The 27729-nt window shown below is 41.2% G+C and overlaps 2 protein-coding genes and 1 non-coding gene across 5 annotated transcripts in view; all 3 read right to left on the bottom strand.

Moving 5' to 3' along the window:
• Window positions 1-130: 130 nt before the first annotated feature.
• Ccndbp1 (cyclin D1 binding protein 1) lies at window positions 131-8789 on the bottom strand. The gene is made up of 11 exons (XM_021194010.2): window positions 8594-8789; window positions 8426-8485; window positions 8077-8156; window positions 7223-7304; window positions 5654-5750; window positions 5439-5512; window positions 4644-4720; window positions 4104-4381; window positions 3053-3113; window positions 839-885; window positions 131-615 (listed from the first exon to the last, which is right to left on the bottom strand). Exons 1-11 carry the CDS (start codon window positions 8691-8693, stop codon window positions 501-503), a joined length of 1071 nt encoding a protein of 356 aa, XP_021049669.1. The 5' UTR covers window positions 8694-8789; the 3' UTR covers window positions 131-500.
• A 585-nt stretch (window positions 8790-9374) lies between these two features.
• Window positions 9375-27729, bottom strand: part of Tmem62 (transmembrane protein 62) — a 32783-nt gene continuing 14428 nt past the window's right edge. The window contains exons 8-14 of one of the 3 annotated variants that reach the window (XM_021192127.1): window positions 26622-26777; window positions 23805-23964; window positions 20957-21070; window positions 18251-18335; window positions 14829-14933; window positions 12393-12511; window positions 9375-10400 (exon numbers count right to left, since the gene is read on the bottom strand). In XM_021192127.1, coding sequence (XP_021047786.1) covers window positions 10074-10400; window positions 12393-12511; window positions 14829-14933; window positions 18251-18335; window positions 20957-21070; window positions 23805-23964; window positions 26622-26777 — 1066 coding nt within the window. In that variant the 3' untranslated portion in view covers window positions 9375-10073. The remainder of the gene's footprint in view (window positions 10401-12392; window positions 12512-14828; window positions 14934-18250; window positions 18336-20956; window positions 21071-23804; window positions 23965-26621; window positions 26778-27729) is intronic. The other 2 variants (XM_029536798.1, XM_029536799.1) reach the window with 2 other exon arrangements.
• LOC115063784 lies at window positions 12890-13101 on the bottom strand. The gene has a single exon (XR_003843645.1). It is a non-coding gene; the product is annotated as a small nucleolar RNA U3 (small nucleolar RNA).

The raw sequence follows: 27729 nt of genomic DNA, 5'->3' as shown, positions 1-27729 counted from the left end.
GCATAGAACTCAGAAATCTACCTGTCTCTGCCACCCTAGTGCTAGGATTAAAGGTATATGCCAACATTCCTGTCTTATAATAGAAGATTTTAAATGGCACTTCAGAGGACACATTAAATGACACATATAATCACGGCAGGTTAGCATTTTATTGAGATCATCAAAATCTTAATAAAACAATATGCTTTACTGTAAACTAGAGAACAAGCCAACTTCCTTAAGGATTTCCAAAAATCAGCTCAGAGCACAAGTTTATAGAGATTTGTGTCTAGCACAGAAGCATATCACATTATACGATTTATAGACAACTGCAAGCTCTCCTAGCTAGAGTCTTGGTAACAATCTCTTCGTAAAGACAGAAGCTTTCTTTCTACCCAGCAAACACCCTGTCAAAGCTCCACTTCTAAAAGCAGACGTTTAAAAACCTTAAAAAATAAATAGGTAAGCAGACGCTGGAGTGTGGGTGCGAGAGGGGAGAAAGAAGAGCAGAGATTGGAGGCTCACAGTTCAGCTGCACGCTGAGTGAGCGCCTTAATTCTGTTCATGCAATGGTCAACGGCATTAATGAGTAAAGGAATCCAGCTATCTCCTGGCTGGGGGCTCATGTGACTTGCTCTGGAATAAAACAGAAAAAAAAAAAAATTCAAGTTAACACAGTGTGAAGGGAAAAGCATTTCCAGGAGGTGCAGAGAAGGAACTATGGTAAGAAGGGGCTCCTCTTCACAGACTGGCTACTCCACACCCCTACCCATACCCGCATGCTATTCTGAAATGGGGCAGAATAGCTGGGCAGATGATTTTATTCTCAAGCCACACAGGGAGAAGTCTTCATACTTACTTGGTAATTTCAAGAGCCTTTATTAAAACAGACACCAATCTCGCAGCCTAGAAAAGGAACGGAGATAATATTCACTCTGAGCCTGGCACCAAAAGAAAGGAGAACTTGAAGATACAATTAATGATGATAACAGAATCATTTAAAAAGAGCCTGAAACAGGGTGGAGGAAGTGGCTTGGTGCTCTGAAACCATGAAGACCTGGAGTCCTACCTGAGTTTGAACTTCCAGCACTCATGTTAAAAAAAAAAAAAAAAAAAAAAAAAAAAAAAAGCCTTGACGGATAAGGGCTGATGAGATGGCTCAGTGGGTAAGCATGCTTGCTGTCATGACAACCTGAATATGATTCTTGGGACCCACAAGATGGAAGGACTCCCACAAGCTATACTCGGGTCTCTACACATACAACTGTGACTTACATATTCACACACAATCAATCAGTCAATATATAGATGAATGAATGAATGAATGAATGAATGAATGCAATTTAAAACGCTGACAAGGTTCTTTTCTGTTTAACAAGACCTTAGGAACACCACTGGTATAACATTTATATGTTTTCAACAGTTTTAATTTTGTTTGTTTGTTGAGACAAGGTTTCTCTATGTAGCCTTGACTGACTTGGAACTTACTTTGTAGACCAGGCTAGATTCAAACTAAGAGATCCACCTATCTCTGCCTCTGGGGTGCTAGGATTAAAGGCGTGTGCTACCACACCCAGTTCATCTTTAATATTTTAAATTTGGAACAAAGATTATCTCAACCTCACAGAAGAATGGTGAGTTTTAAGGCAGCCTGAATTACACACAGGAAGAATTTCTTTTTAAAAGGAGACCCTATCAGTTGTAATAGCTCAGGTTCAGAGGCAGAAATGGCATATGGTCCTGTTTAGAACTTTAAGGAGCTCAAGACAGTAAGATGGGAAATCTCAAGACCGGAGGTAGAGCACGTGTCAGACCCTACTTTGAACCCAGCCATCACATCCACATCAAAAAGAGAGTGTGGAGATGGATTACAGCAACAATATAAAACAATGCACGTAAGCACATACAAATGTATAAATTACTTCATATGCTACGGCATTTGGGATCACTGATAGAAAATCTTGTTAAAATTTTATTTGTCAGGAATTTAGTTCTTAAAAAGTTAATGCCAAAAAAAGTTAATGTTCCAAAGAATCTGCCATACTGAAGAGTTCTGCGTGTTAATCAATCTTCTGCCATCTATCTTATCAAATACTGAAACCAATACATCTTGTAAAATATAAGTTGCTTGGTAGGATCACTTCCCTGCCAGTTACATTAGTGAGATGAACTGGAGTTCATTAAAGAAAAACAGAACTATAAAGTTATAGCATTTCAAGAATACAATCAAATCACAAGCACATATGTATATTATACATACAAAATATACACTGTGGTACTGATTCAGTGTAATCAGATCTCTATAAAGAATCTTACTTGGGATGGGATGACGCCTTCGTGACTAAGAGTGTTTGCAAGCATAAGGACATGAGTTCAAACCCCAGCATACATAAAAAATTACGTACGACCGTGTGTGTACCTGTTACCCCAGAGCTGTGGGCACACAGGCAAGGAGATCACTGGGCTTGCTAGTTTCCAGACCAGCTCCAGGTTCAGTGAGTGAACTCTCTCAAGGTAATCAGGAAGAGTGGCAGAGCCTCTCAGTGTGCACACATTCACCTGCACACAAACATGTGCATGCATGTCCCTCCCCAGATAAATACAAAATGTTAAAAGATTGCTCCTTAATGCACTGTTTTCTAAGATGTTTGGACTTCTTTTTTTTTTTCAAACCAATTTCTCAAGTAGTTCTAAAAGAATTAAAGTATCAGAGGCTAGAGAGATGGCTCAGCGGTTAAGAGCACTAATTGCTCTTCCAGAGGTCCTGAGTTAAATTCCCAGCAACCACATGGTGGCTCACAAACATCTGTAATGGGATCTGTAACCCTCTTCTGGTGTGTCTGAAGATAGGGACAGTGTACTCAGATACATAAAATAAATAAATAAATCTTTAAAAATAAAAAGAATTACAGTATCAAAGCACATGGCTATTAAAACTATGTCCAGCTAGTATTTATCAAGCACAAATACACACAAGAACTATGAAGGTATTTTATCTGCACACAAGTTTGGCAATGATATAAATGCTCTATAAATACTAATGAAATTCTCCCAGTTCAAAGGTGGTACTTACACTGATCCGCACAGTGAGGTGACACACAGGTGGATATATGCTCAGAACCAAGTCATCCACACTAAGAGAAGCAGACAAATGTAGCCATTAGCCACAAAAAGGGAGCAGAGCTCAGTGTGGCTGTTTCCTGTACACAACCAACTCAGTTCCTTAATTTAAGCAGGCATGCAATGCAGAAGCAATTCAACCAATGTTTACTGTGATAAACATGTGCTATTTAGGAAGCTGGGGGAAAAACGTGCATGGTTCACAGGATGGGGAATTAGTTCTGTCAAAGACATGAGGATTCAAAACCATCAGTTCAGTGATACTGACAAGAGTCATCAATGGAAACTAAACATGTTAGGCAAAAGGACCCCTTTGAAAGAGGCCACTACTTTTAACCATGTGACTAAATTTATTACTACTAAGCAGAAAAATCAACATCAGGTGCCTACCCCAGTAGGACATAAAGGAAAGTACAAAACACTGTAATTTTTGACCCAAAATGTTTAACTTTGTTACTACTATGAGAAAATATTCTTATAAATCAAAATTGTTGTGTATTTACCATATGTAATTTGGAAATGCCAATGTCAAGTCAGACCAGAAGGGACAGAGACTATTTAAGATTGTAAGAAATTAAACAGATGCCAAGCAAATGTAGAAAGAGATCTTAATGAAACTCAGAATGTAGTTAATACATTTTGAGACAAATAGAGAAATCTAAGCATTAGATATTATTATTACATCGAATGTTAAATTTCTTGAATGTGACTCTATGTCTGTTCTTAGGAGGTGGCTGATAAAATATTCATGGGTGAAAAGTCACTTATGCTTTAAATGATTTAGGAAAAGCATATCATACCTACTTATCAAGAAGTAAATACACAGGAGAAACAGGTGAACAGAATCCAAATAAAGGATGTACGGCTATTAACTCAAGTATTTTTTTCAATTTTCCTTTAGGCTTGAAATTTCTCAAAGCACAATAGCTGAAAGAAATCCTAGATCTAGCAACATCAGCTCAGATCTCAATGCTCCTGTTTTCCCACGTGTAACCCACGCTTACCTGGGGCTGATCTCATCAGAAATATCCACAATGTCATCCAGCTGGGCCACCTGATCCTTCTTCCCATTCTCAGCCACCAAGATCCGGATTTTCTTGAGCGAAGCTCGGGATGCTCTCACCAGCGCAAGGCACGGGGTTATGAGCGCTTGATCTTCCTCTGACCAGTATGAGTCCCGATTGCTGGGAAGCCCTAACACACCATCCTCCTCACGGTGGCTGTCAGAGTTGTCTTCAGAATCATTCAAGAGGCCACTGTAAGGGTCACATTCTTCTACAGCCTAAGACATACCATCATATTTGCGAATACAAACACACCACCACCATCAGCCACCTGCTTTGCTATATCGGCTACAAAACTGAATCGATTTAGAAACCAACATTCTCACTCTGCTTGTCCAGCAAGGAACAGAGGAGCCAATGAGACACAAGCCAAACACAGTGGGGGACAGAGGGCAGGACAGAGTGAACGTGGGACTATTCAAATTGCGGGACTCCTGCCTTTATGATCAGTTCTCAGGAAAGATGGGTAAGTGCCCTCACCTGCTCCACTTCTTCATGTGCATCTTTCACAAAATCCAAACTCTTTGTCAGCATCAAAAGGGCTGCAGCTTTGTTATCTATGAGTGAAGAACCAGACACTCTGGAATTAGAGGAGAAACCTAACCATTTTCTTAAGATTACAAAGGACAACCAGCACTGCTTTAAAGTAAAACTCTCTTATTATACCCTCTGCCTAGAAAGAGGGCTAAACGGGCATTTTAATTTCACCTGAAACTGTCTCGTGGTGTTTATTCCCACATCCTCTTGATAACCACTCTCAGTCTGCCTGGCTGTGTTTTATAGCTCTCTCGGCGTGCTCACCCATGCTGTTCCTGGGACAGTAATAGGAGAGCAAACTATCTGTTCAACTAGAGAGCGAGCCACAGCAAGGAGTGGAGTCTGAATTGAACAGCTGTGCTCAGTGGCACAGCACTTGGCTGGCACACCCTGGGCTCAATCCCCAGCACTGCCAAACCAAACCAAACCAAACCAAGCCAAACCAAACCAAACCAAACCAAACCAAACCGGAGCCCGAGGAATGGCAAAAAGTATTAAATCAATTAATATTAATGAAAATACACTTTATGTTATTTCTGCCAAAGCCAAACCAAACCCCAACCAAACACGAGCATGAGGAATGGCAAAAAGTATCAATTAATATTAATGAAAATAAACTATATGTTATTTCACTAAAGTCTTTACAGAAATTAAACTATAGCTATAAGGCACAGCTGGAAGCTAGACCCGAGAGGCCTCTCTGCTCTGGCCAGCAGGTAATAGTTTACTCCTACCCACCTTTTGGGATCTCAGGCACCTGTTGGCATGCGACTGCGACACTATTGCAGGAAATCAGGTCACCATTCTCAGTGCTGGAGAAAGGAATTAACAAGGACATGTGAATAATTCTGCCTCCCAATAAGGTCCAAGATGAGTGACTTTGCTATGAGGGTCAGTTTTCCCTGAGTGAAGGGACCCCACTAACCGTTAGCCCACACTGCAGCACCCACTACCTCTGAGATGGAGCAGTAAGAAGCGCTTCCAGGAGCTGAGCCATGCTGTCCACGATGTCCAGGGCAGCATTCCGTACCAGCTTTCTCAAGGTGATTCCTACGGTCAAACCCAAATAGAGAGTTGCCTGCCTGCTCATTTCAAGTGTCACCACCTGCTTTCTGGAGTGTTCGAGAACCACGCAGTAACTGATACCCACATGCTTTAAATCACACATCAGTGAGAGGTCCAAGCCTTCCTAAAATTCTCAGGTTATTTTATTGGCCCTCTTGCCGCTCCATAGAGCTGTTCTCTAACAGTTCTGGAGCAAGTCCTTCCAATTGTATTCATTCATTAAGGATGCCGGCCCTTTGATAATTGTGAGCAAAACCCTGGATGTTTAAAGCATGTGTAAGTAACCCTGATGAACTACGGTATGCTTTCATTCATTTTCTCTGTAGAGCTTCAATGACGCCATAAATCTACAGGTCAGGGTACTTTAACTTGTGAAGGGGTTTGCAATAGGTTATGACGTAATGCTAGGTGGAGGAGGGTCGGGATGGCCTGGACATGGGTATGGAGCTGAGATTCAGCAAGCATATATAGGAATTAGAATGGACTGAAAAGAGGAGGAATTAGGAGCTGAAAAGACAGCATATTTGGGAAAGTGCCAGTTACATAACCATGATGTCTTGAGTTCAGTTCCCAGATCCTATGTGAGAAAGGCCAACATACTTGAGTGTTCCCATGATGCCAGTGTAGGGGGAGCAGAACTAGGAGGCTCCCTGGGAAATCAGTGAACTCCAATGATGACTCTCTCAAAACCCCAAGACACTGGCCTCCATGTGTACTCACATACACATGCATAAGTACCTGAATAAACACGTGCACCTTCGTGTGTACATACATACACAGACACAAATAATAGATGATTTTTTATAAAGGGTCAGTTGAGAGGCTGAAGACATGACTCAGCACTGAAGAGCACTTAGTGCTCTTGCAGAGGACCCGGGGCCAAGTCCCACAACCTACACGGCAGATCACACACACTGTCTGTAACTTCAGTTCCAGGGAACCCAACACCCTCTTCTGACTTCAGCATACATGTGGTACACAGATACACATGCAGATAGAGCACCCACACCCATAAAATAAAAAAAAAAAGTAACAGTCAGTTGAGATGACTCGGCAGGTAAAAGCACTTGCTGCACACGCCTGATGATCTGAGTTGAATCCCAGGAACCCACAGTGGAAGGAGAGCGCCCATATGTATGTACATATGCACACACACACACACACACACACACACACGCAAAGCAGTAATGACGGAAAGTCACAGTTACATAGCATCTGAACCTTCACATAAGGGAGTGCTACAAAGGTCACTCACATATAAAATTATCTTTGACTTTATTTCATGGGAAACTCACATGCTCAAAATGAAGAAAAATAGAGATGGGTAATATGCTTACATATAAATATATAATATTACCCTGAAGATAAACATATAATGTTTACATGTCAGGATATAGTCTACTACCTTAGCAAAGCCCTAGCCCATGAATACAACTCTACTGTGTATGGTCACTTACCCTGGTCCTTAGGAAGTGAATAATACACTACAATTATTTCCTCGATGGCAATACGGACTTGCTCACAGATCCTCTGGGTTTCCTATGAGGTGATGGACCAAATTCAGAAAGAATGTTCAACATCAATGCTGTCAACCCACTTACTAAGGAAGAGACCAAACATCTATAGAGCATGGTTAAATCTTTTAGGAAAACTTGTCATGAGTCAGGCCTTATGATGTACTCATCCCAAACTAGAAAGAAATTAGGTAGACACCTGACAATTATAAAAAGCATTACAAAAAGAAGGACAGCCTTGGCTGTCCTGGAACTTGCTCTGTAGACCAGGCTGGTCTTGAACTCAGAGAGCCGCCAGCCCCTGCCTCCTAAGTGCTGGGATTAAAGGTGTGCACCTGCACCACCACCACCACCACCACCACCACCACCACCACCACCACCACCACCACCAGCAACATCTTAACACTAAAGCGTTTTGTATAACAGGTGTTGCTTAGATACTGCGAAAACTTTTAACTCCTCCTCTGCTATTTATTGACCAGAGCCTCTAAACCTGCTTACTCATCTGTCAAATGGGGGATATGTATGTGAAACAGCTATAAATCAACAAGGGCTTTGAAAATTAAGAGGAACTAACCTGGCTGAGTTTCAGACTAAATCTAGAAGACCTTTCTACCCTATGCACTTGGCTTTTTGGTCTTTACAACAATCCCATGCGGGTTTTGACTAACAGGTGTTGCGTAGATACTTTTAATCTCGCTTGAAAGGTGGGGGAAATAAGTGTGGCTTGAGTGAGGAGGATAAGGAGGATTCTTAAGGAGAAAAAAAAAAACAAAACCTCCGGAAGCAAAGCTCACCTGTGGAGATGGCAATGGAAGTTTAGAGAAGAGCGTAGTCAGAACAGTGGCTTCCCCGTTCACTTTCACTGCTGCCTCATCTGGGGATGTCAGAGGCAGCGGGGGGCCAAAGTTAGTGTTAAAAGGTTAAAGTTGCTACTTGGACTTTTTAAGATAGCGCGTCCCTTCTCCACCCTAATCAACATCTCCAAAACAACTCCAGAAATCGTTTTATATTTCTGCTTCAAGTGCAGAGAATGGGTAGCAGAAGGGATGAGGACCTGAAGAATTGTCATCTCAGGGGACAGCAGAGGGAAGGTTAGGATGCAGGGAGATGAGGGAAGAGTCCGCAAGAGGCAGAGACACTCACTGAGTCTTCTCCAAAACACCTCTCGATTAAATTCCTCCGCTGTCTCCTGGGCTTCGCCGACTTGAGGAAGACCGGATCACCCCGAAAGCAAAGGACAGGTGAGAGGAACCCTGACCTGACGCCCGACCTCCCTACCCGGCGCCCGGGGTGCAGACTCCCATAACTCACCCCGTACTCGAGGCAGAAGTGACCGTAGCTCCTCTGCTAAGTGCTGGAGCTGCTCTAGAGGCGGAGCAAGGAAGGGGACTGCGGCTGTCGAGCTCGCCATCGCAAGCTCTCTCCGGGAACAAGATAGGACGCTTAAGCCATTTGGCTCCGCCGCAGTACTTCCGGTGCCAAAAAACTCGACACGTTTCCGGCAACACACAGCGCGTCCCGCCCCTTCCTTCCCAGTGTAGCGACCCCGCCTTCCCAGGCGGCCTGGCCATCCATCCACGCCTTCGCCCCGCCTACCCGAATCTAGCCCACTCAGGAGCAAGACCACGCCTCCCCGCGTCCTGGAAACCTGCCCACGCCCCGCTGGCCCGGCCTAGAGACCCAGCCACGCCTCCTTCACCTGTCCTCCGGGCAGATCTAGATAGATACTTGTTCCAGTCCCTGGCTACACCCCATTACACCCCACTTCATGACACTAGGCCACTCCTTACCCACCGAAAGACCCAGCCAAGCATCTCTGACCTACTAGAGACCTGGCCACTCTTTTATGAATCTGAGCTTTTTCCCTGCAAATATGTCCGTGGCAGTTCCTGCGGAGGCCAGAGAGGGAATCAGATCCCCAGGACCCGGAGTTACACTCTTTGAGTGAAGGGAATCGAACCTGTGACCTTTGGAAGAGCAGCCAGCACTCTTAACTGCTGACTCCAGCTCCGTGGTGACTCTCCAATCCCCTAAACTAGGCCCACTTTCTGGTTCCCATATGTTTATCAACATTGCAGACCCGTTTGTGATATTTCTTTGTTAATACTTATCTTTTATTAATTTTTAATCACGTGTAAGTCTGTGCACATATGAATGTAGGTGCCCACAGTGGCTCAGGCCTCGAGCTAGAGTTAAAGGCAGTTTGTGAGCATCTGACATGGTTGCTAGGGATTGAACTCAGGTCTTCTGGAGGTAAAGTACATGCTCTTAACCACTGATCTCTCCAACCCATTGTTTATGGCTACCATTCATTCATTTATTTGATTAGTTGAAAACATCCTTGGCTAAGGAAGCAGAAAGCCCATGATCGTTGGGGAAACAAGCTGGGAAGTCAAGTCTCAGGAGCAGTAAAGGTCCAGGACAAGTTTCCACAGGCTCCCTAGGCAGAAAATGGCATCCTGAACTCCAAATTCGGGCTGGATGCTTTTCACAGGATGAGCCTAATAAACACAGTAGTACCAAGGGATTCAGTGTCACAGAGACTCCACTGTGGCAATCTTCTTGGTTAGGGCTCTTTGTCTCCTGAGGAAGAATCAATTGTTAGACTTTTCTGTAGTCCACACAGCAGGAATCAGTAGTAAACATTTCCAACATTCGGACGTCCAAGGAGTGACTGCTTCCTGAAGCTCACCCACTGATACTGGCTTTCCCATCTGCCACAGGGCAGAGATCTGGGCCACAAATGTGGAGGCTGGACTTCTTCCAGGCTGCTAGCTGTAAGCCACAGACTTCAGGAGCTCAGATGACTTTTTAACTGCACCATGAATATTCCAAGTTCCGTGGAGTTCAGTGTCCACACGCGGTAAATGAGTACAGGAGTCAGCAATGTCAACCAGGTCCTCAAGGGGGAGAATGTAAAGGCTAGGGAGCCATATGTCACATGAAGAAAGTAGCAAGAATAAACCTGCCATATGTACAGTAGAAGCATAAGTAGGTAAACAGGTATAATCTTCCAGTATTTTCCCTGGTGGAGATGAGACCTGAAGTTGTGACCACAGCAGCGCTGTAGCAAACTCCAGCATATGTAAGCCATCAAGGGGATGTTAAAGAATACCAGCTAGAAAAAAGGAGACAGAACCATTAACTTACCACCAAGCCCTGCCCTGGGAGGGGTTGGGTCTCAGTAACTTCTACTAATATGTCTTTAGTTTAGATGTCTGTTTTTTCTTGGGGTGGGGCATGAGGATAGAACTCAGGAATTTGCATACAGTGGGCAAGCACTCTACTCCTGAGCTATGTTCCAGCTCTTATATGTCTTATTTTTTTTTTTTTTGAGACAAAGTTTCTGTTTGACTGTCCTAGAACTAGCTCTGTAGCCCAGGCTGGTTTCGAACTCAGAGATCCACATGTCTCTGCCTCCTGAGTGCTAGGATCAAAGGTTTGCACCACCACACCCAGCATATGTCTTGAGTTTTAATGCATTGATCATACTTTTTGTTAGGGAACAGTTGACCTATAGTTAACTGTGTATTTGCCTGTCCTTTTGTTCACCTTAAAGGTAGGCATAATTTATGTTGAAGTCCCTACTGTAATATATACTGTAAGATGTATACAGTGTTTATATTGGAAATGAGCTGAGCAATCTCCAAATATGCACAACAGAGTATAGATTCTATGTGGACAGAGTGAAAGGAGGACTTAGGTATCAGTATTGAGGTAGCATTCTGAGTACTAAAATATAAAATAGGTTATAATCCAGGTGTAATTGTGTGTGGTTCATTCAGCAAATATCCATAAAGCACTGATTACACATCAGGCACTGTGCTAGACTCTAGGTTAAAGGCACATTGGTGAACAAGTAACAAAAGCAAAGGGGGGTGGGGTGGATGAAGGTGGGGTGGGTGGCAGGCTAGGGAGGAGTGATTAAGATCAATTGCTGCTTTTACAGAGGACCCAAGTTTGAGTCCCAGCACCCACATGAACACTCACAACTGTCTGTAAACGTTAAAACAAGGGTTCTGAAGCCCTCTTCTGGTCTCCCAGGGCACTGTAGTCACACGACACAAACATATATACATGTAAAATACTCACATACATAAAATAAAAACTAAATGACTCCATTAAAGACAGATATGCATACGTATATATTACAGACAAACATGTATTTTGAAACACAATTATGGGTTGTGATAAGTTCAATGACAGGAATAATTGGCCCTCGAAAGGGTAACTAGGAGACAGACTCTTTGAAGCATGAAGGGCAGCAATGAGTAGCTGAGGCAGGTACACTCTGAGAAGAAGAAACAGAAGTCCAGGGTTGGGAGACATCTTAGGCTCTTTAAGGCAATACTAGCTGACCACTAAATCAGGTGGACGTTGGAGACAGAGCCACTGGCTAAGGATGCAAATAAGTTGTGTGTTTATTTTAAAGGAATTGAATGTAGACTACTTTATCAGTGTTTCCCAAACAAGAACACTGGAAAGGAGATGTGCCATAGTGTGTTACATCGACATAGTGCCACCTCCTTAACATGTTTCTGCTAAGACAGCACCGGGAAGCCCAACTCTACCTTTTGAACAGCAGCGTTTTCCTTAGATAATTCACTCTCCTTATGTGTCTATTTTTTCTTTTCACCCCTCTGAAACATTCTACCTCACTATAATCAGTTTTTTAAACTTGGCAATGTAAAATTTATTCTACTATAAAACTCTTATTTCATTTTCATCAATAAAAGGGTTTGTAGCGCACAGAGGCAGGAGGATTTTGGCTCATCTGAGGCCTGTCTGCTCTATATAGTTTCAGGACAGCCGGGGCTATAGAGAGACCTTGCCTCACCCCACCCCATCCCTAAAAGCATAATGGAACAAGAACAAGAACCCTGAAGTGACACAATGTATTTTAGATGTCTACAGTTACTTCTCAGCCTTTTGGCTAAAAACAGATAAAGATGTTACAAAAGAGAAGAGGGAGAAAACAGGAGTGCAAAACATTAGCTTTTAGACACTGCCCTGCAAGTAAAGTAAGAAAGATGCTGCAGAGTAGGATCTGGAGCTCCCTGTCACATGATTAGGCCAACAGGGCCTGGATGTTCCTCTGAGGACCTCTTACCTGTATAATTCCATTTATAAATGTTAGACCACCTTGCAGGAAATGTCCATCAACAAATATCCCAAATGAAAAGCAGCAACCCAATTTGCCATCAATTATCTCACCAACAAACCACGGTCCTGAGGGAGTGAGGGACAGAGAAACAGAAGAGTTACAACTGAGTCTTGGCCAGCAAGTTCACCTACTGGGTTAGGACACCTGTCGCCAAGCCTGGCCACTGAATTTAGTTCCTGTGACCCACATAGTGGAAGGAGAGAATTGACTCTTGCAGATTGTCCTCTGACTGCCAAGTAAACACTGTGGCACATATGTCCACACATATAAACACACATTAAAAATAAATAAAAATGAAATTTAAAGTATGAGTCTGATTGCATATTTTACAAAACAACTTTACGGGAATAAGCAAGAGACACAAAACTCAACACCACTGAGCATTCTGCTTTGTGGTATCTCTCCTTTGACAGTCACTGTTTCCTACCTGACATTTTTTTTAATCCACTCAGACTGCATTCCCTCCCTCTCACCCTCCTGAAGGACAGAAGAACAATCATCAACGACAAGAGGCAGCTGCACTCAAGCAGCACCTAGAGCCGGCTTCACACTCAGGAGGGGACACTATGTCTCATCCTGGTTTTGGGTGCTCTACACAGTCAGAGAAACTTCTCTAGTAACGAACTATAGAAGTGATCCCTGAAAGTATAGTCTTTCTACCAGACATTCTAACCAGCCATTTTCTCTACTTTTCTGGATTATGAATTCATTTTAGTCTATGATATACTTGAAATAGGTATATGGTTTGTAAATTCTGAAAACACTGTCACACTCAAGATTTTTAACATTCTGTTGTAATAACTTTAATATAATGCATTAATATTTTCTTCTTTTCAAATTTCTTTTGAGATTTTATTTACTTTTATGTATAATGCGTCTTGCCTGTCTTTGTGCCATATGCATGCTGTGTGTGCCCTTAGAGACCAAGATGTCATCAGATGTCCTGGGATTGAGTTATGGCTGGTTGTGAGCCACCATGTGGGTGCTATGTAACTCAGACTGACCTATAACTCACTATGTAGACCAGGCTGACCTCGAACTCCCAGAGAACCATCTGCCTCTGCCTCTTCAGGCTCTGAGATTACAGGTGTTTGCTACCACCTTTGACTTTCTGCTTCTATAAGTGACTAAATGAAGCATTAGGGATAATAATCAGTAAAATAGACTACCTCAGGCATGACTGCACTCATTCCTCAAGTGGCTCTGGTTTTTTTAGATGAATTTTGTTGTTGCTTTGCTTCATTGACGCATAGTCTCTCTGTGTTGACCTCGCTGACCTCAAGCTTACTATGTAGAGCAGGTTGTTCCCAAACCCACAGAGATCCACATGCCTCATGTCCTTTCTCACTGTTTTAAAAATCTCTCCTCTTTGGGTGTAGTGATACAGGCCTTTAATTCTAGCACTGAGGAGACAGAGAGAGGCAGGCAGATCTCTGGCTTCAAAGTCAGCCTGGTCTACATAGTGATAAATATTCACCAAACTACACACTCAGCATGCTCAGTGCCTGGCATACTAGTAGGCAGGAGAGACAAGACGCCATGGATATTCTGATACGGAAACACATAGTAAACAGAATAATATAAAGCCTGATGAATATAATGTAATAAAAATGAAAACTTTTAAGATGGTCAAAGAAGGTATTGTGAAAGTTGATTCATACAGAACTTCTATTGTTTACCATATCTCTATAATAAATCCTGGTTCTTTAGTGTTTTGTTTGTTTTTTGGTAGTGGTTTTTCGAGACAGGGTTTCTCTGTATAGCCCTGGAACTCACTTTGTAGACCAGGCTGGCCTCGAACTCAGAAATCCACCTGCTTCTGCTTCCCGAGTGATGGGATTAAAGACATGCGCCACCACGCCCGGCCTCTTTAGTGTTTTTAATATCCTTTCTTTAACTTGATATTGACTGAATGTCCTTTAAACATATTAAGAAATAACTTTAGGGGTTGGCAAGATGGCTTAGCAGGTAAGAGCACTGACTGCTCTTCTGAAGGTTCTGAGTTCAAATGCCAGCAACCACCTGGTGGCTCACAACCACCAGTAATGAAATCTGACGCCCTCTTCTGGTGCATCTGAAGTCAGCTACAGTGTACTTATGTATAGTAATAAATAAATCTTTATTAAAAAGGAGGGTATGGGGAACTTTCAGATAGCATTTGAAATGTAAATAAAGAAAATATCAAATAAAAAACATTAAAAAAAGAATCTGTAAAAAAAAGAAAAGAAATAACTTTATTTATTAAAACCAGCTCCTAGGAAATAATTTATGAAGGACTTGTAGGCCATTTGTTATACTTGGAGTATAAATCATTTATTGTCAAAATTCTCAATATATTCTTTAGCGGAATTCTTCGCAATCTCGGATTTATACTTTACTTACCCAGCACTGTATACAAGGTCAACAACAAAACAGAATAGTAGGAGATGTTTATTTTGCTCAAGATATGGAGGGAAAATGTGCTCATATTTGCAAATCCCAGAGGTTCTAAACAGAAGAAAAATTAAAAACCTAGTAAATACATGCAAAATTGATGTCTTTAAACCTTTTCTAGAATATTTCCTTGGCACTACCTTCTATCCTCAGTCAATCTTTTACTAACATGGAAGCTTTTGCTACGTGCACAGACATTACTCAAATTCACACACAAAATCATAGATGGTAGGAAGCTCAAAGGGGAATTTGGTTGTAAGATATTATATAGATAGAAACATAGAAGGGAATATATAATTATATATTTTATAATATATTGAATTCCTATGTAATTTATGAATTTAGATAAGACACATTGTGAGAGGTCTATAGCATACTATTTTATCCCCAGGTAGATTTGAAAGACTGTGCCATGTTCAAAGGATGACCAATACAGCCCTCACTCTTTTCATAGGATTCAGTATCCAAGTGCACAATTTTTTTTAAAAGATTTATTTATTTATTTCATGTATGTGAGTACACTGCTGCTGTCTTCAGACACACCAGAAGAGGGCATCGGACCCCATTACAGATGGTTGAGAGCCACCATGTGGTTGCTGGGACTTGAACTCAGGACCTCTGGAAGAGCAGCCAGAGCTCTTAACTGCTGAGCCATCGCTCCAGCCCATGCACAAACTTCTAAAAGCTTTATCAAATATATAAATAGTTTTCATTTTTATCTTACACAGGAATATCTGTCCAAAAAGTCCTTCTCCACATATGATAGGTTCTTATGTCATGACAGCCCTCACCATAAAGTTCTGCCTACTGGTGGACAGACAACACAGACAGAGGGATGCTCCGCGGAAGGACAGAGGGAAGCAGGCGCCATCTATAAGGCAGGGGGACACGCCCCAGAGGGTGGAGAGTCTTGATCCTGGACTCTTAGCTATGGAATTTTGAGAAAAGTATTTTGTTGTTGTTTGGGCCAACTTCGGTGTTTTGTTACTTCAGCCCTAACAAACCAATATCTAGCTTTACTTTAATATGTGGTCACGATGTTGTTCAAATACTTTGAAACTAGATTCTTTGAATCATCGAAGGACTATTTCTTTCAGGCCAGATAACTGAGACCGTGGAGCTATGTGTTGTCGCTGTTAAGCCAATCAGCTAGGAAGGAAGCGCTGACATGTATTTTAATGTTATTTTAAAATTAGCAATGCAGCATTAACCCTCAAAGGATCTAGAAGTTAACAGAAAAGCCCTATCAACACTCACACAAAGGCCATGAATCCTTGTTTCTCTTTTTGGACTTGGACCATAAACTAGTGCTTTGAAAACCTGGCTGCTTTTTGGAATCACACAAATAAGAAGAGATGCCCATGCTGCTGCTCATATATTTGAATACTGGAATTAAGTTGGCTTAGGAATCTTTATTTTTTTTTTTAATGTCCTTAGGTTCTTCTTTTCTTCTTTTCGTTTTTTGAGAATTATCACAACAAAGTCCAAGAAATGACTTTTTTCCTTTCCTTTTGATATTTTAATTTAGAGACTTGAAGTTCTTGTCACACAGATTTTTCACTTGTTTGATTAGAGTCACACCAAGATATTTTATATTATTTGTGACTATTGTGAAGGGTGTTGTTTCCCTATTTTTCTCCGCCTACTTATTGCTTGTGTAAAGGAAGGCTACTGACTTGTTTGAGATCGTTTATATCCAGCCTTTGCTGAGCTTGTTAATGAGTCCAGGCTCTCCTTGTGCTCATGGCAATCCTCCTGCCTTAGCGGTGGGATTACAGGCATGAGCCACACCACACTCTGCTTGGGACAGATTTTCAAGCCATCAAGAACACGAGTTGGACAGAAAGGACCGCTCTTCTCCACTCACTTACTAGCCTCAGCCTACGCAGAAGCAGGTGACAGAACCAAGTGAGACTGCACAGTAAATGATGGACCAAGTAGAACACTGGGGAGAAAGGTTAGCTAGCTGCAGCTGCTTGTTTCCGCTCTGCAAGCCAATAGTCAGTACTGTATGTAACTAGTCAGGCCTTTTATATGAACATGACTAGGAATGGGTGTTTCACTAGGAAGAGCTCGAGTGGAAACACAAATTACCCTTTCATTTAAACACGCTCACAGGAAGCTCCAGCGTCACTAAAAGCTCTCTCCGGTGCTGTTGCCCTACTCTGCTGACAGGATATTAGCTCAGAAGAAATAAGCATCATCTTTAGTGGGTATCAAGGTGGCACACTAAATCTTTTTCCTGCTCTTGAGATGGGTTTCACTGCATAGCTCAGACTGGCCTCTAGATCTGGATCCTCTTGTCCCCACATCTCTCATGCTGGGACTATGTGCACACACCACTCAGCCTGACAGCAGGTGGAGTCTCCATGACTTCCTTAGTGAGGGTGAGATGCGGCAGACTTTATCATTTATTATGGAGCAGCTGTTCTGTTCAAGGCAGCAAGGTAGGTGTTTGTACACATGTCAGATAGTGTGGGTGGGGAGCAAGGACAGACATAGGTAGTCATCCTTAGGACCTCTGAGATGAGATGTAACTATGAGACTACAGTCACTTCCTTCAGTCACAGGCTCTCAGCAGTGAGGAAATGATTATGGGGAGGAGGAACAATGTCTGGTTAGAGCATAGGACTCTCCCTGCTCAGCTCTCAATGAAAATCCACCTTCTTCTAACAAGAGCTGTTTATGAGAAATGACCAATTAATTCTTATTATCCATTACTATATGACAAAGACACCTCGGGAACTTGGCAAATATAATCATGGCACCTTTCCAGGGAAGATTCCTCTTAGGAGAAGTGCCAAATACTATAGGAAAAGTCACCTTTACAGCTGTTCTACAGCCTGTTCTATGAGTGTAATTCAAGATTACACATAGACCAATCAAATGTTACCCTCAAGTTTTTGATAGTGACTGTTACTGTGTAACTCTAACTGGCTTTAAACTCATAGTGACCCAAATGACTCTGTTTCCTGAGTTCTGGGACTAAATGCATGCATACTATGCCCAGACAATTTTTTTCCAAGTTTGTATTAAAGCCTTATCTTTATTTGTTTGAATTAATTTTTCTATTCAAATGTATTTCAACATAAATTTATATTAAATAGCTATTTATTAAAAATAGCTACTTATATTATAAATTGGCCATTTTAAATAATATTGTGGATTTCCCCCATTTTATTAAACCCCCATTTTATTGCCATAAAGTAGAAGGGTGAAAAGAATTATTTTTCACGATAAAAATATGACTAAGAAAGAGACTGTTTATTTGAAGGCTGTACCTCACAGAATCCTCTGTATGCTTGTTAATGATGAGGGCGTTAGGGGATACTTTCACATCTTTTAGAATAAAAGGAATCATAACTACTAACCTTTAAGCTCTGGGTATGCTAGATATCTGCACGTGATCAGTGTGGTAAGCTGGATCAGCACAATCAACACAAACAGGACCCGGGCCTGCAGGGAGAAGGGACATTAATGTGAACAGATATGCAAGCCTGGCTCCAGGCAAGGCTCTCAAACTGGCTTCATTAACAAAAATGGAAGTGCCACAATATGAAACCCATATTTTAGTCTTCTTCATCCTCTGTTCTCCAGAAACTACTAAGACTTTTGTAATTTTATAAACGATAATAGAAAATAGTAAAGTACTTCCTGTTTAGACACTTGGCTGTAGACAGAAGTTCCTGAAACAACTGTGAGGTGGTGAGTGAAGAGAATGTCACTTGTGATTAGTGACAAGCTTTAGGAAGCCACTAAAGAAGGGGATGGGTGCCGGAGGAACCGACTATGTGCTGAGGATTAGCACACATCCTCACATCACCCACCTTGCTCTCCAGGGAAGAGGGGGCAGAATTCATCACTAATGGCCAATAATATAATCAGCCATCCTACACAGTGGGACTGGCATAGACATCCTCTGGAGGGTTCGGAGGCTGCTCTAGTCAAGGGCAGGAGAGCTAGCACAGTGGTATGTGCCTGGGAGGACATGGATGTGAACATCCAAGATTCTCCCTGCCCTCTCTGCCACCTGCCTGACACTGTCTTCTTACATAATAAATTAGGAATCCAGTAAGAAAACTACATTTCTGAGTTCTGTAAGTCAGTCTAGCAAATCCCAGAAAGGATGTCTCAGAAACTTCCTGTTTATAGCTCGTTTCTCTGAAGCCTAGGTGGCTTTCTGGAGGGGACTTTTGGGAGAACAGGGTGATGAGGAGGGTGACTTTGTAGGACTGGGCCCTTAGCCTGTAGGTGAGATCGACGCTATCTCTCCCTTGCCCAAGTTAAAGTCCGAAATACCCAATCAGTGTTCACCAAGGACTAGACGGTTATTTAAACCCCACACATTTGGTATGAAAGTATGTGTAGAAAAAGAAACAAGAGGTTTTGTTTTTAACATCATCACCACTAACAACAACAAAAATACTGTGTAATATAGAAAGAACATGGCCAAGAGAACTAATTGTCTGGTTCACTAATAGTACAATCAAGTGCTTAGTATTGATTTTTCTGAATTTACTTAGACCAATATTAGAGTTTCATTATACTTGAAGGGTAATCTGATTTATTTGAAGTTGGATATGGGGCAGGGGTAGATTATAATATTCATGATAAGGAAGATCTCATGAAACTGGAGTATAAATTGCTACAGGCTCTCTCCAGACCGTTGTATAGTATATGTTAAAATACAACAAAGCAAAACCTTTCTGAGTTCGAGGCCAGCCTGGTCTACAAAGTGAGTTCCAGGACAGCCAGGGCTACACAGAGAAACCCTGTCTCGAAAACAAAACGAAACAAAACAAAACAAAAAAACAAAAAACAAAAAATAAAAACAAAGCAAAACCAACCAGACAAAAACAAAAAAGTCCTCAATCACTGACTCACTAAGAAATATTTGTTGAAGGCCTACTATATGGTAGGTATACCAAAAATCTCTTACTCTCAAGGGCCTGATATTTTAATGAAGAAGATGGAGAAAAACAATACAATAAATAAATTGTATAATTATATTAAAAATAGTTTGACTTCTCCTCATTTATCATTTCAAGTCAATTATAGGAATTTATCCTAAGAAACTTATGTTAACAATAATGGAAAAACTAGATGAAATTACTAGAAAAAGTTAGAAATAATTTAAAATAAAAAATTGGTTAAATAAATATATGTTCATTTAATTATTTCTTAAATAAACCTTAACATATTAAGTTAAATATTTAATCAAAGAATATATTCATATATGTATTAATATAGCACAGCTAAAGTTGCATTATGAAATAATATTGTAAGGCACAGTGGTATGAACTTGCATAATCCATGGTACTCAGGAGGCTGAGGCAGGAGGATTGCTTGACCTCAAATGTCTAAGGCTACCCTGAAAAATGCAGTAAGACTTTGCCTCAAAAACCAATAAAAACTAAATACACACACACACACACACACACACACACACACACATTGAAGTAAGAAAATAGTCAAAGGAAATATAGGAGTTTGGTTCCCAGTATCCATATAATGGTTTCCAAGCATTCAAATGCTAGTTCCAGGGGGTCTGATCTTCTGACCTTAGAGGGAACCAGGCAAGTACATGGTACACCAACATACATGCAGGCAAAATATTCATACACATAAACGTTAATAAATCTTAAGAAGGAAAGAAAGAAAGAAAGAAAGAAAGAAAGAAAGAAAGAAAGAAAGAAAGAAAGAAAGAAAGAAAGAAAGAAAGAAAGGAACGAACTCCCTGGGTTGGTGAGGTGACTCAGCAGTAAAGTCACTTGCCAGCAAGCTTGATGACCTGAATCCAATCCTTGGGGTGGATCCGTATGGTGGAAGGAGAGAAACAACTCTAGTGAGTTGTCCTTCAACCAGCAGACATTGTCTTGGTATGTGCATCCCCTACCACATACACACAAAACATTTTATTCTTCTAGATAAATAGATAAATAAATAGCTTTGATTCTTTTATAAGGTTTAGATTTCTTGACACATAACTATAACATTTAGAAGTTTGCATTCACCAAATCCAGTAAAAACAGAAACAAACACACATACACAAGTAACATTTAATTGAATTTACTCACCACAATGTAGTGGTCAGTAAGGAGGATAAATGACGCCAAAGGATCAAATGTGAGATGAGCATTCTCTTGAGCAGAAAATACGTGGCGAGCAGTCCGACTTCTTCCAGCAGAATCCTAGTTAGAAACACAGCCAGGAAGCAACTTGCAACCACACTTAAATGTGTGTCTGGTTCTGATTATATACCTATGTACATTTTGTCAACAACAAAGGCTTCCTGGGCTTGAAGGCCTGTCTTGTCTTCCCACACTAAACCTGAAGCCTGAATCTGAAGGAGGTGGGGCTAAGAAGCTGCACAGCCTAGAAGCAGTGCTAGCCTTAGATGGGGAGGCGAAGAGAAAATGGAGAAGTGAAGAGCAAGAGGAAGCCAGGTGTGATGGTGCACACCTCTAATCCCAGCTCTTGGGATGCAGAGGCAGTGAAACCCTACATTAAAAAAGGAGGAGGAGGAAGAGGAGGAGAAAATGGCCAGAGAGATGATGGTTCAGTTGGTAAAATGCTTGCTGCTGAAGCATGGAAACCCAAGTTTAATGCTCAAAATTTACACAAAAAGCCAGGAATGGGCTGTCAAGATGATCCAATCAGAAGACTGGGTTTGGATCCCACCACTCATATAACAAGCTTGGTTGCCTGCAAATGCCTGTTAGCTCCAGCTCTGAGAGATCTGACAAACCTTCCAGCCTCTGTGCATGTACAGGTGCAAATGCTGTCACACTCTTACACAGATATAAATAAACACATATACACATAAATGAACAGCCAGCCAACCAATCAAGTAAACAATACATCTGTAACCCCAGTCCTCCAGGGAGGAAAAAGAGAGGTGAGTCTCAGAGTTCACTGGATGGCCAATTTATTCATATCAGTTCAGTGAGAGACCCTGCCTCAAAAAATAAAGCAAGGGTTGGGGAAGTGACTCAGTGACTGAAGTCCCTGTGCACAAACATGAGGACTGGAGTCATATAAGTTCTTGGTGGGAAGGGTGGCCTGCCAGTCTGTAATTCCAACCTCAGAAGGTAGAAATGGGATCCTCCAGTTAGCTAAGGAGACTAGACATGCCTGAAAACTCTGGCTTTGATTGAGAGACCCTGCCTCAATGAGTAAGGCGGCAGAGCAAATAAGGATGATTCCCAACATCAACCAAAGGTGTCTATATGCAGGCACACACATGCAACGACATATACAAGCATGCATGCCCACACATACATACTGTGTATACACATACATACCACATACACATATATGAAAATCAAAAATATTTTTTACAAAATAAGGTAAGGAAGAAGATAGTAAGTCAGGGGTGAGGAGAGGACTTATACAGTAAAAGAAATGGAAGACACTATTTACCTAGCTGCAACTCTGTGAGCCTTGTTTGGATTCTGATTTGAATCAACTAAACCCATATGTGTGCACGCATACACACACACACACACACACACACACACACACACACAGACCTATCTGTTGCAGGATATTTGATCATACTGTAAACCTAAAGACTGAGTTATTTACTGAAAAAAAAATGTTTCTAGTTGTGGTGTGGCTCTGCCCTTAGCACACACCTTTAATCCCTCTGGCTGGAATACAGGCACACACTTAGTACACACCCTTAATTCCAAGCAATTAAGGTAAAGTTACTTTGTAGAAGGAAGCAACCATCTTTAAAAGTGATATCTAATTGAGCAGCAGACAAAGTGATGAACCAGAGAGAGATTTGACAGAATAGAATATGCCCAACTCTCACAAAGAGAGAGGAAAGGAAGCTACTTAAGAGAGCAGAAAGAAGAAAGAAGAGAGAAGAGAAAGGAAAAAGAAAGGAGGCAGTTTTACCAGGAGAGCTTTACAGAGAGAGAACAAGTTAGAGATGAAAAAAGAAGAAGCCAGAGACTGAGAAAGAGCCAGAAGACCAGAACAGAGTTCTAGAGTTAATGTAAAGCCAAGCAGATCAATTCAGGAGGAACTGTGAGAAGCCAGATTGAATCACTCAGCCTGGAGAGAAGTTTGAGCCAGAACAGCTGAGATGAATCAGCCAGGTAGAGTTCAGAGAGAACAAGAAAGGGTGAGCTTATTCAGCAGCAAGTCTCAGAGGCTGAAAATGTTCTAGGCCTAGATAAGATTGTACATGACCTAGAAGTGTCCAGGACTAGGTCGAGGTTCACAGACTGGGGCTAAGTAAGCCTCAGAGATGACAATTATTACAGGAGAGTAACAGTTACATTTTCTAGTTCTAGTGTGGTGTATTTAAAATGACAGAACTTTAGCATTAATGAATGAAAAACCCAGGATACCTATCTAATATTTGGTAGATTAAATTATTTGTGATAGCACCTCACTATATACCTGGGTTGACCTCATGGCTCTCTTTCCTCAGGTCTCCTGAGTAGCTAGGATTACATGTCTGGTACCTTATCAGGATTTAGCAGGTTAATTTTTAAAAATTATACATGTAAGATTGAAAACTGATTAGTGATTACCTAGGGATAAAGATGGAAGGAAGGAAGATCACGAGGGACAAGAAAACCTGTTGAGACCAGTGAGATGGCTCAGTGGGTAAAGGTGCTTGCCACTAAGTAACCCTGAGCAGAACCTCATGACCCTCATGGTTATTTAAAGGAGAACCAAGCCCCACAAACTCTCTGTAGCCTCTTATCATACAGTCTTCTCTGCCCAGACACATAAAGTAAGTAAAATGTAACTTCCAAAAGAATATGCTAGATATACTGCAGTCAAACTTTGTTTACTGTTTATCAAATTTGTTGCTTACCAATTGACTAGCAATAAACCCAAATCAGAGTTCACTGTGGCAAGAGCCCAATCATTGACACAACAAGCTAACAATGACTAACTTACCTGGACGAGTACTTCTATGGTATGTGTCCCATTACTGTAGTTTCTAGGGTTCCACTTCAGTATGAAAATAGGACCAGACAAGTGAGAAGCCTGGCCCAGATCACCTCCATCAATCTTAACAGTGACAGAAGTGATGGGGGATAAGGAGAAGGCCAATACTCTAAAATAAGAGCATATATAAAATGCATGATTTTAGGTGTAGGACATTGTGTTTATAGAGGAGAGCAATGCTACTATAGTCTGAGGACATGAACTCAGGCAGAGCCACACTGGGCAACTGCAGAGTCTTTGGACAATTCGGCAACAAACTGCTAAGAAATTAGAAACTTTTTCTTTTTTTGGGGGGGGGTGTGATATTAAGGACATGCTGGTCAAATATTCTACCACAGAATTACATCCCAAGCCCTCAAAACTTTTTTTTTCAGAAAGCAAAATCAGTCTCTTTTGATAAGTCTACCTAGGGCAGACCAAAAATTCTTTCTGAAGAAATTCCTGAATTCCTGGTTTTAATCTTAGGAATAGAATATCAAATAGATATCATATCCTGTTAATCTAATGTCAAGCCTATAATTCACTCATTTGATTCCTGATGTATTGGCCAGAAAAAGCAAGGCCATACCCGAGCTGAGCCACCAGGTTTTTCAGATAACACCTAGCACTGATATCCAGATGTCGTTAAAAATGTGATTGATAGGCCAGATGTGGTAGCCTAGAAACCACACTCATTCTAGCACCCCAGAGGCAGAGGCCAGCCTGTTCTACATAGTGACTTCCGGGCCAGTCAGGGCTTCATAAAGAGACCATGGCTGCGGGGAGGGAAGAGTAAAAATTTTAGTTCTAAAAAAATAAAAAAAAAAATCAGGCGATCTTCATCAACATTCATATGAGAGGGGTGCTGAGATGGCTCAGTGGGTAAAGGAACTTCTCACCAAGCCTGAGGATGTAAGTTCAAACCTTCAAATCTGCACGGTAGAAGGAAGAGAACCAGCTCCTAAAAGCTGCCCTCTGACATCCACAGGCATGCTGTGGCATTTGCATGCCCCTCCCCCAATAAAAAATAAATAAAGATTTCAATTCCAAGAATTTGTACCTCTTCTACAACACTATCATTAAGAAGGTCATTCAAGCTAGTTGTGGTAACCCACATCTTAATCCCAGCACTCAGGAGGCAGAGGCAAGTGGATCTCTGAGTTCGAGGCCAGCCTGGTCTACAGATTCAGAGTGAGTTCTAGGACAGTCAGGGCTACAGAGAAACTGTCTCTCAAAAAACCAAAAAAAGAAAAAAGAAATTATTCAAGCATTTATTCAAACAAGAGAAGAACCTGTTTTTACCAGATGTTCATCCTCAAATAAGAACAATCCTAACATTTCATAAATAAAACAAAGTGGTGCATTCTCTGTGCACAAAGAAAGGAATTTGCTTGGATGCTCTCTGAAAACACTGATATAAAGATGTGTCTTATGGAGACCACTTGTGACGGAGCATCCAGAAGAGCTGATGACAACTCTCCAAAAATGGGCAAACACACACACAATTCCAGCACTGTATTCTCTAAGAGTTAGCATAGAAGCAGGTGGATCTCTGTGAGTTCAAGGCCAGCCTGGTCTACAGAATGAGGTCCAGGACTGCCAGAGCTACACAGTGAAGCCCTGTCTTGAAAAACAAATACATGCATACATTCATATATATATAAGTGATCTTACATTTGAAAGATATTTTTTCAAAAATAATGTCTTATTAGAATTCTATTAACAAGCATTACCAAATTCATACAAAAACTATATTTTTAATTTCATCAGGATTATACAACTTTTGCTCTTTTGGCAGGTTATTCAGCAAAACAAACAAACAAAAATCCTAATGATACAAATTTCTAAAAGTAGAACATGCTGGACTGAAGGGTAGCCTTGAGGAGGAGCAAGCGCCTCCCAGGGATAATGAAAGCAGCAGCAAAGTATGCTTCTCCCTTGCTTCTCCCAGCTACTCCCTCTTGCTTCATCCTCTGCTCCCAGGCCCAGAGACCACCCCTGTTGGGCAGAACAATTCACACAGGCCCACCATTGTTTTAATGAACTGAACCAAAAGCTTTGAAACGTTTGACTCTTGCTTGCCTCTGTCAGAGTGTAACTGCGGTTTGGGCTTTACAAACCCCACTGTCCTCAATTTCTTTGTAACAGGAGCCTGCTCTTTCATCTCAGGCTGAAAGAAAGGGCTCTCATTTGAGCTTATATTTGTGGTTGTCTGTAACGTTTTGTTGAGGACCATAACATATAAAGCCCTAATTTTATCCCTAACCATGTAAATAAATATAAATAAATAAATAAGTACAGGTTATAAGGTAATATGTTATGGTTATAACAAAGTAAACACATATGATTAGAAAGGCTGGAATAAAATACACAAAAATAATGATTGGCTTGAGTTTCTGGATGATTTCATAGATTTTTATAATCTTTTTAAAAAACTACGTTTGGGGGACTAGAAAGAGTGGTAGAACACATGCCTGACATCATGTGTGAGTGTGACACTGTGGTTCAAGTCCCACTCCCAAGCTTATACGTGTGCACGTGCATGTGCATATAATATATGCAATATATATAAAATACATATGTGCATATATATGTATATATAAATATATGTGCATGTATATATATATATATATATGTATACTGAATGCACATATATACATGTATACTGAATGGAAATGAAACAGGAAACAGTTTATATGTTTGGGCTGTTGAAAAAAACAGTGGGATATGCCCTAGCTTTCACACCACAACAATCACAACAACTTATTCTTCATCCATAAGACATACCTTATGTGTGTGGAATGGAAGAGCCTTTCTAGCGGTTCATGCTTAGCACAGCTATAGAGGAGGGATTTGGGATTGGTGATAAGAACCACAGGCCACTTGTCAAAGGTTACATCTGCAAAGCTAAAGAGGTCGTGATCAAAGGCAAAGATCCGGTACCTAGAGGTCATAGGAGAATAAGGGAATTTAGTTACTTATTACTCTAAGCTTGAAGCGGGGTTAAGGATGGAGCTGGTTGGTAGAGTGCTTGCCTAGTACACAGGAAGCTCTGGGCTCCCAAACAGCATAAGTCAGGCGTGAGGCACATACCTGCAGTCCCAACACGCAGGAGGTGGAGGCAGGAGGATCAGGTTCATGATCATCCTCAGCTAGATAGTGAGCTCAAGGCTAGCCTGGCCTACGTAACACCCTTTCTCAAAGGGGGCTTGTGCTTGAAAGTCAAAGATAGATAAAAAGTAAAACCCACAAAACTAGGACTTTTTATACAGTGAATGGATACAAGGTAAGGTTGCTCCTGCTGCTTCTCTCCTTCCTACTGCCTTATCCTTCACCCTGTCAGGTCACCTGGGATCCGACTGAGGTAATGAAGCTAACAGTGACTTAGAATAATGCCTGCACGCCTTGATTTTAAAGATAAATGTTTTAAACTAAGTTCAATTTTATTTTAGACAGTACTTTTACAAGTATTTTGAAACTAAGGTGTACATCATAAGTCTAAGATCTGGCATTCTTTATTCCACCAACAATGTTACACCAAATATAAACTCCTATTTATCTGAAGAATTTAAATTACTATTATAGCAATAACTAAAATGTCTGGCATAAAATTCAAGGGAAAAAATTCCCAGCCCCAGTGAATCTGAAAGTTTGATCCACAGACCAGCCCACACCAATTCACTGTTTTTAATGATGAGATATGGGCATTGTTAAAAATCTTTCACAGTTCTTGCTAACACTTGACTTTAAAACTATATAGTAATGCAATTGTGGTGGCTCATATCTGTAAACTTATCCTTAAAAAGGATGAGTCAAGGGCTGGTGAGATGGCTCAGTGGGTAAGAGCACCCGACTGCTCTTCCGAAGGTCTGGAGTTCAAATCCCAGCAACCACA

Source organism: Mus pahari, chromosome 3 (genome assembly GCF_900095145.1).
Source record: "Mus pahari chromosome 3, PAHARI_EIJ_v1.1, whole genome shotgun sequence".
NCBI classification, from domain to species: Eukaryota; Metazoa; Chordata; class Mammalia; order Rodentia; family Muridae; genus Mus; species Mus pahari.
This window is presented reverse-complemented; position numbering and strand designations above follow the sequence as displayed.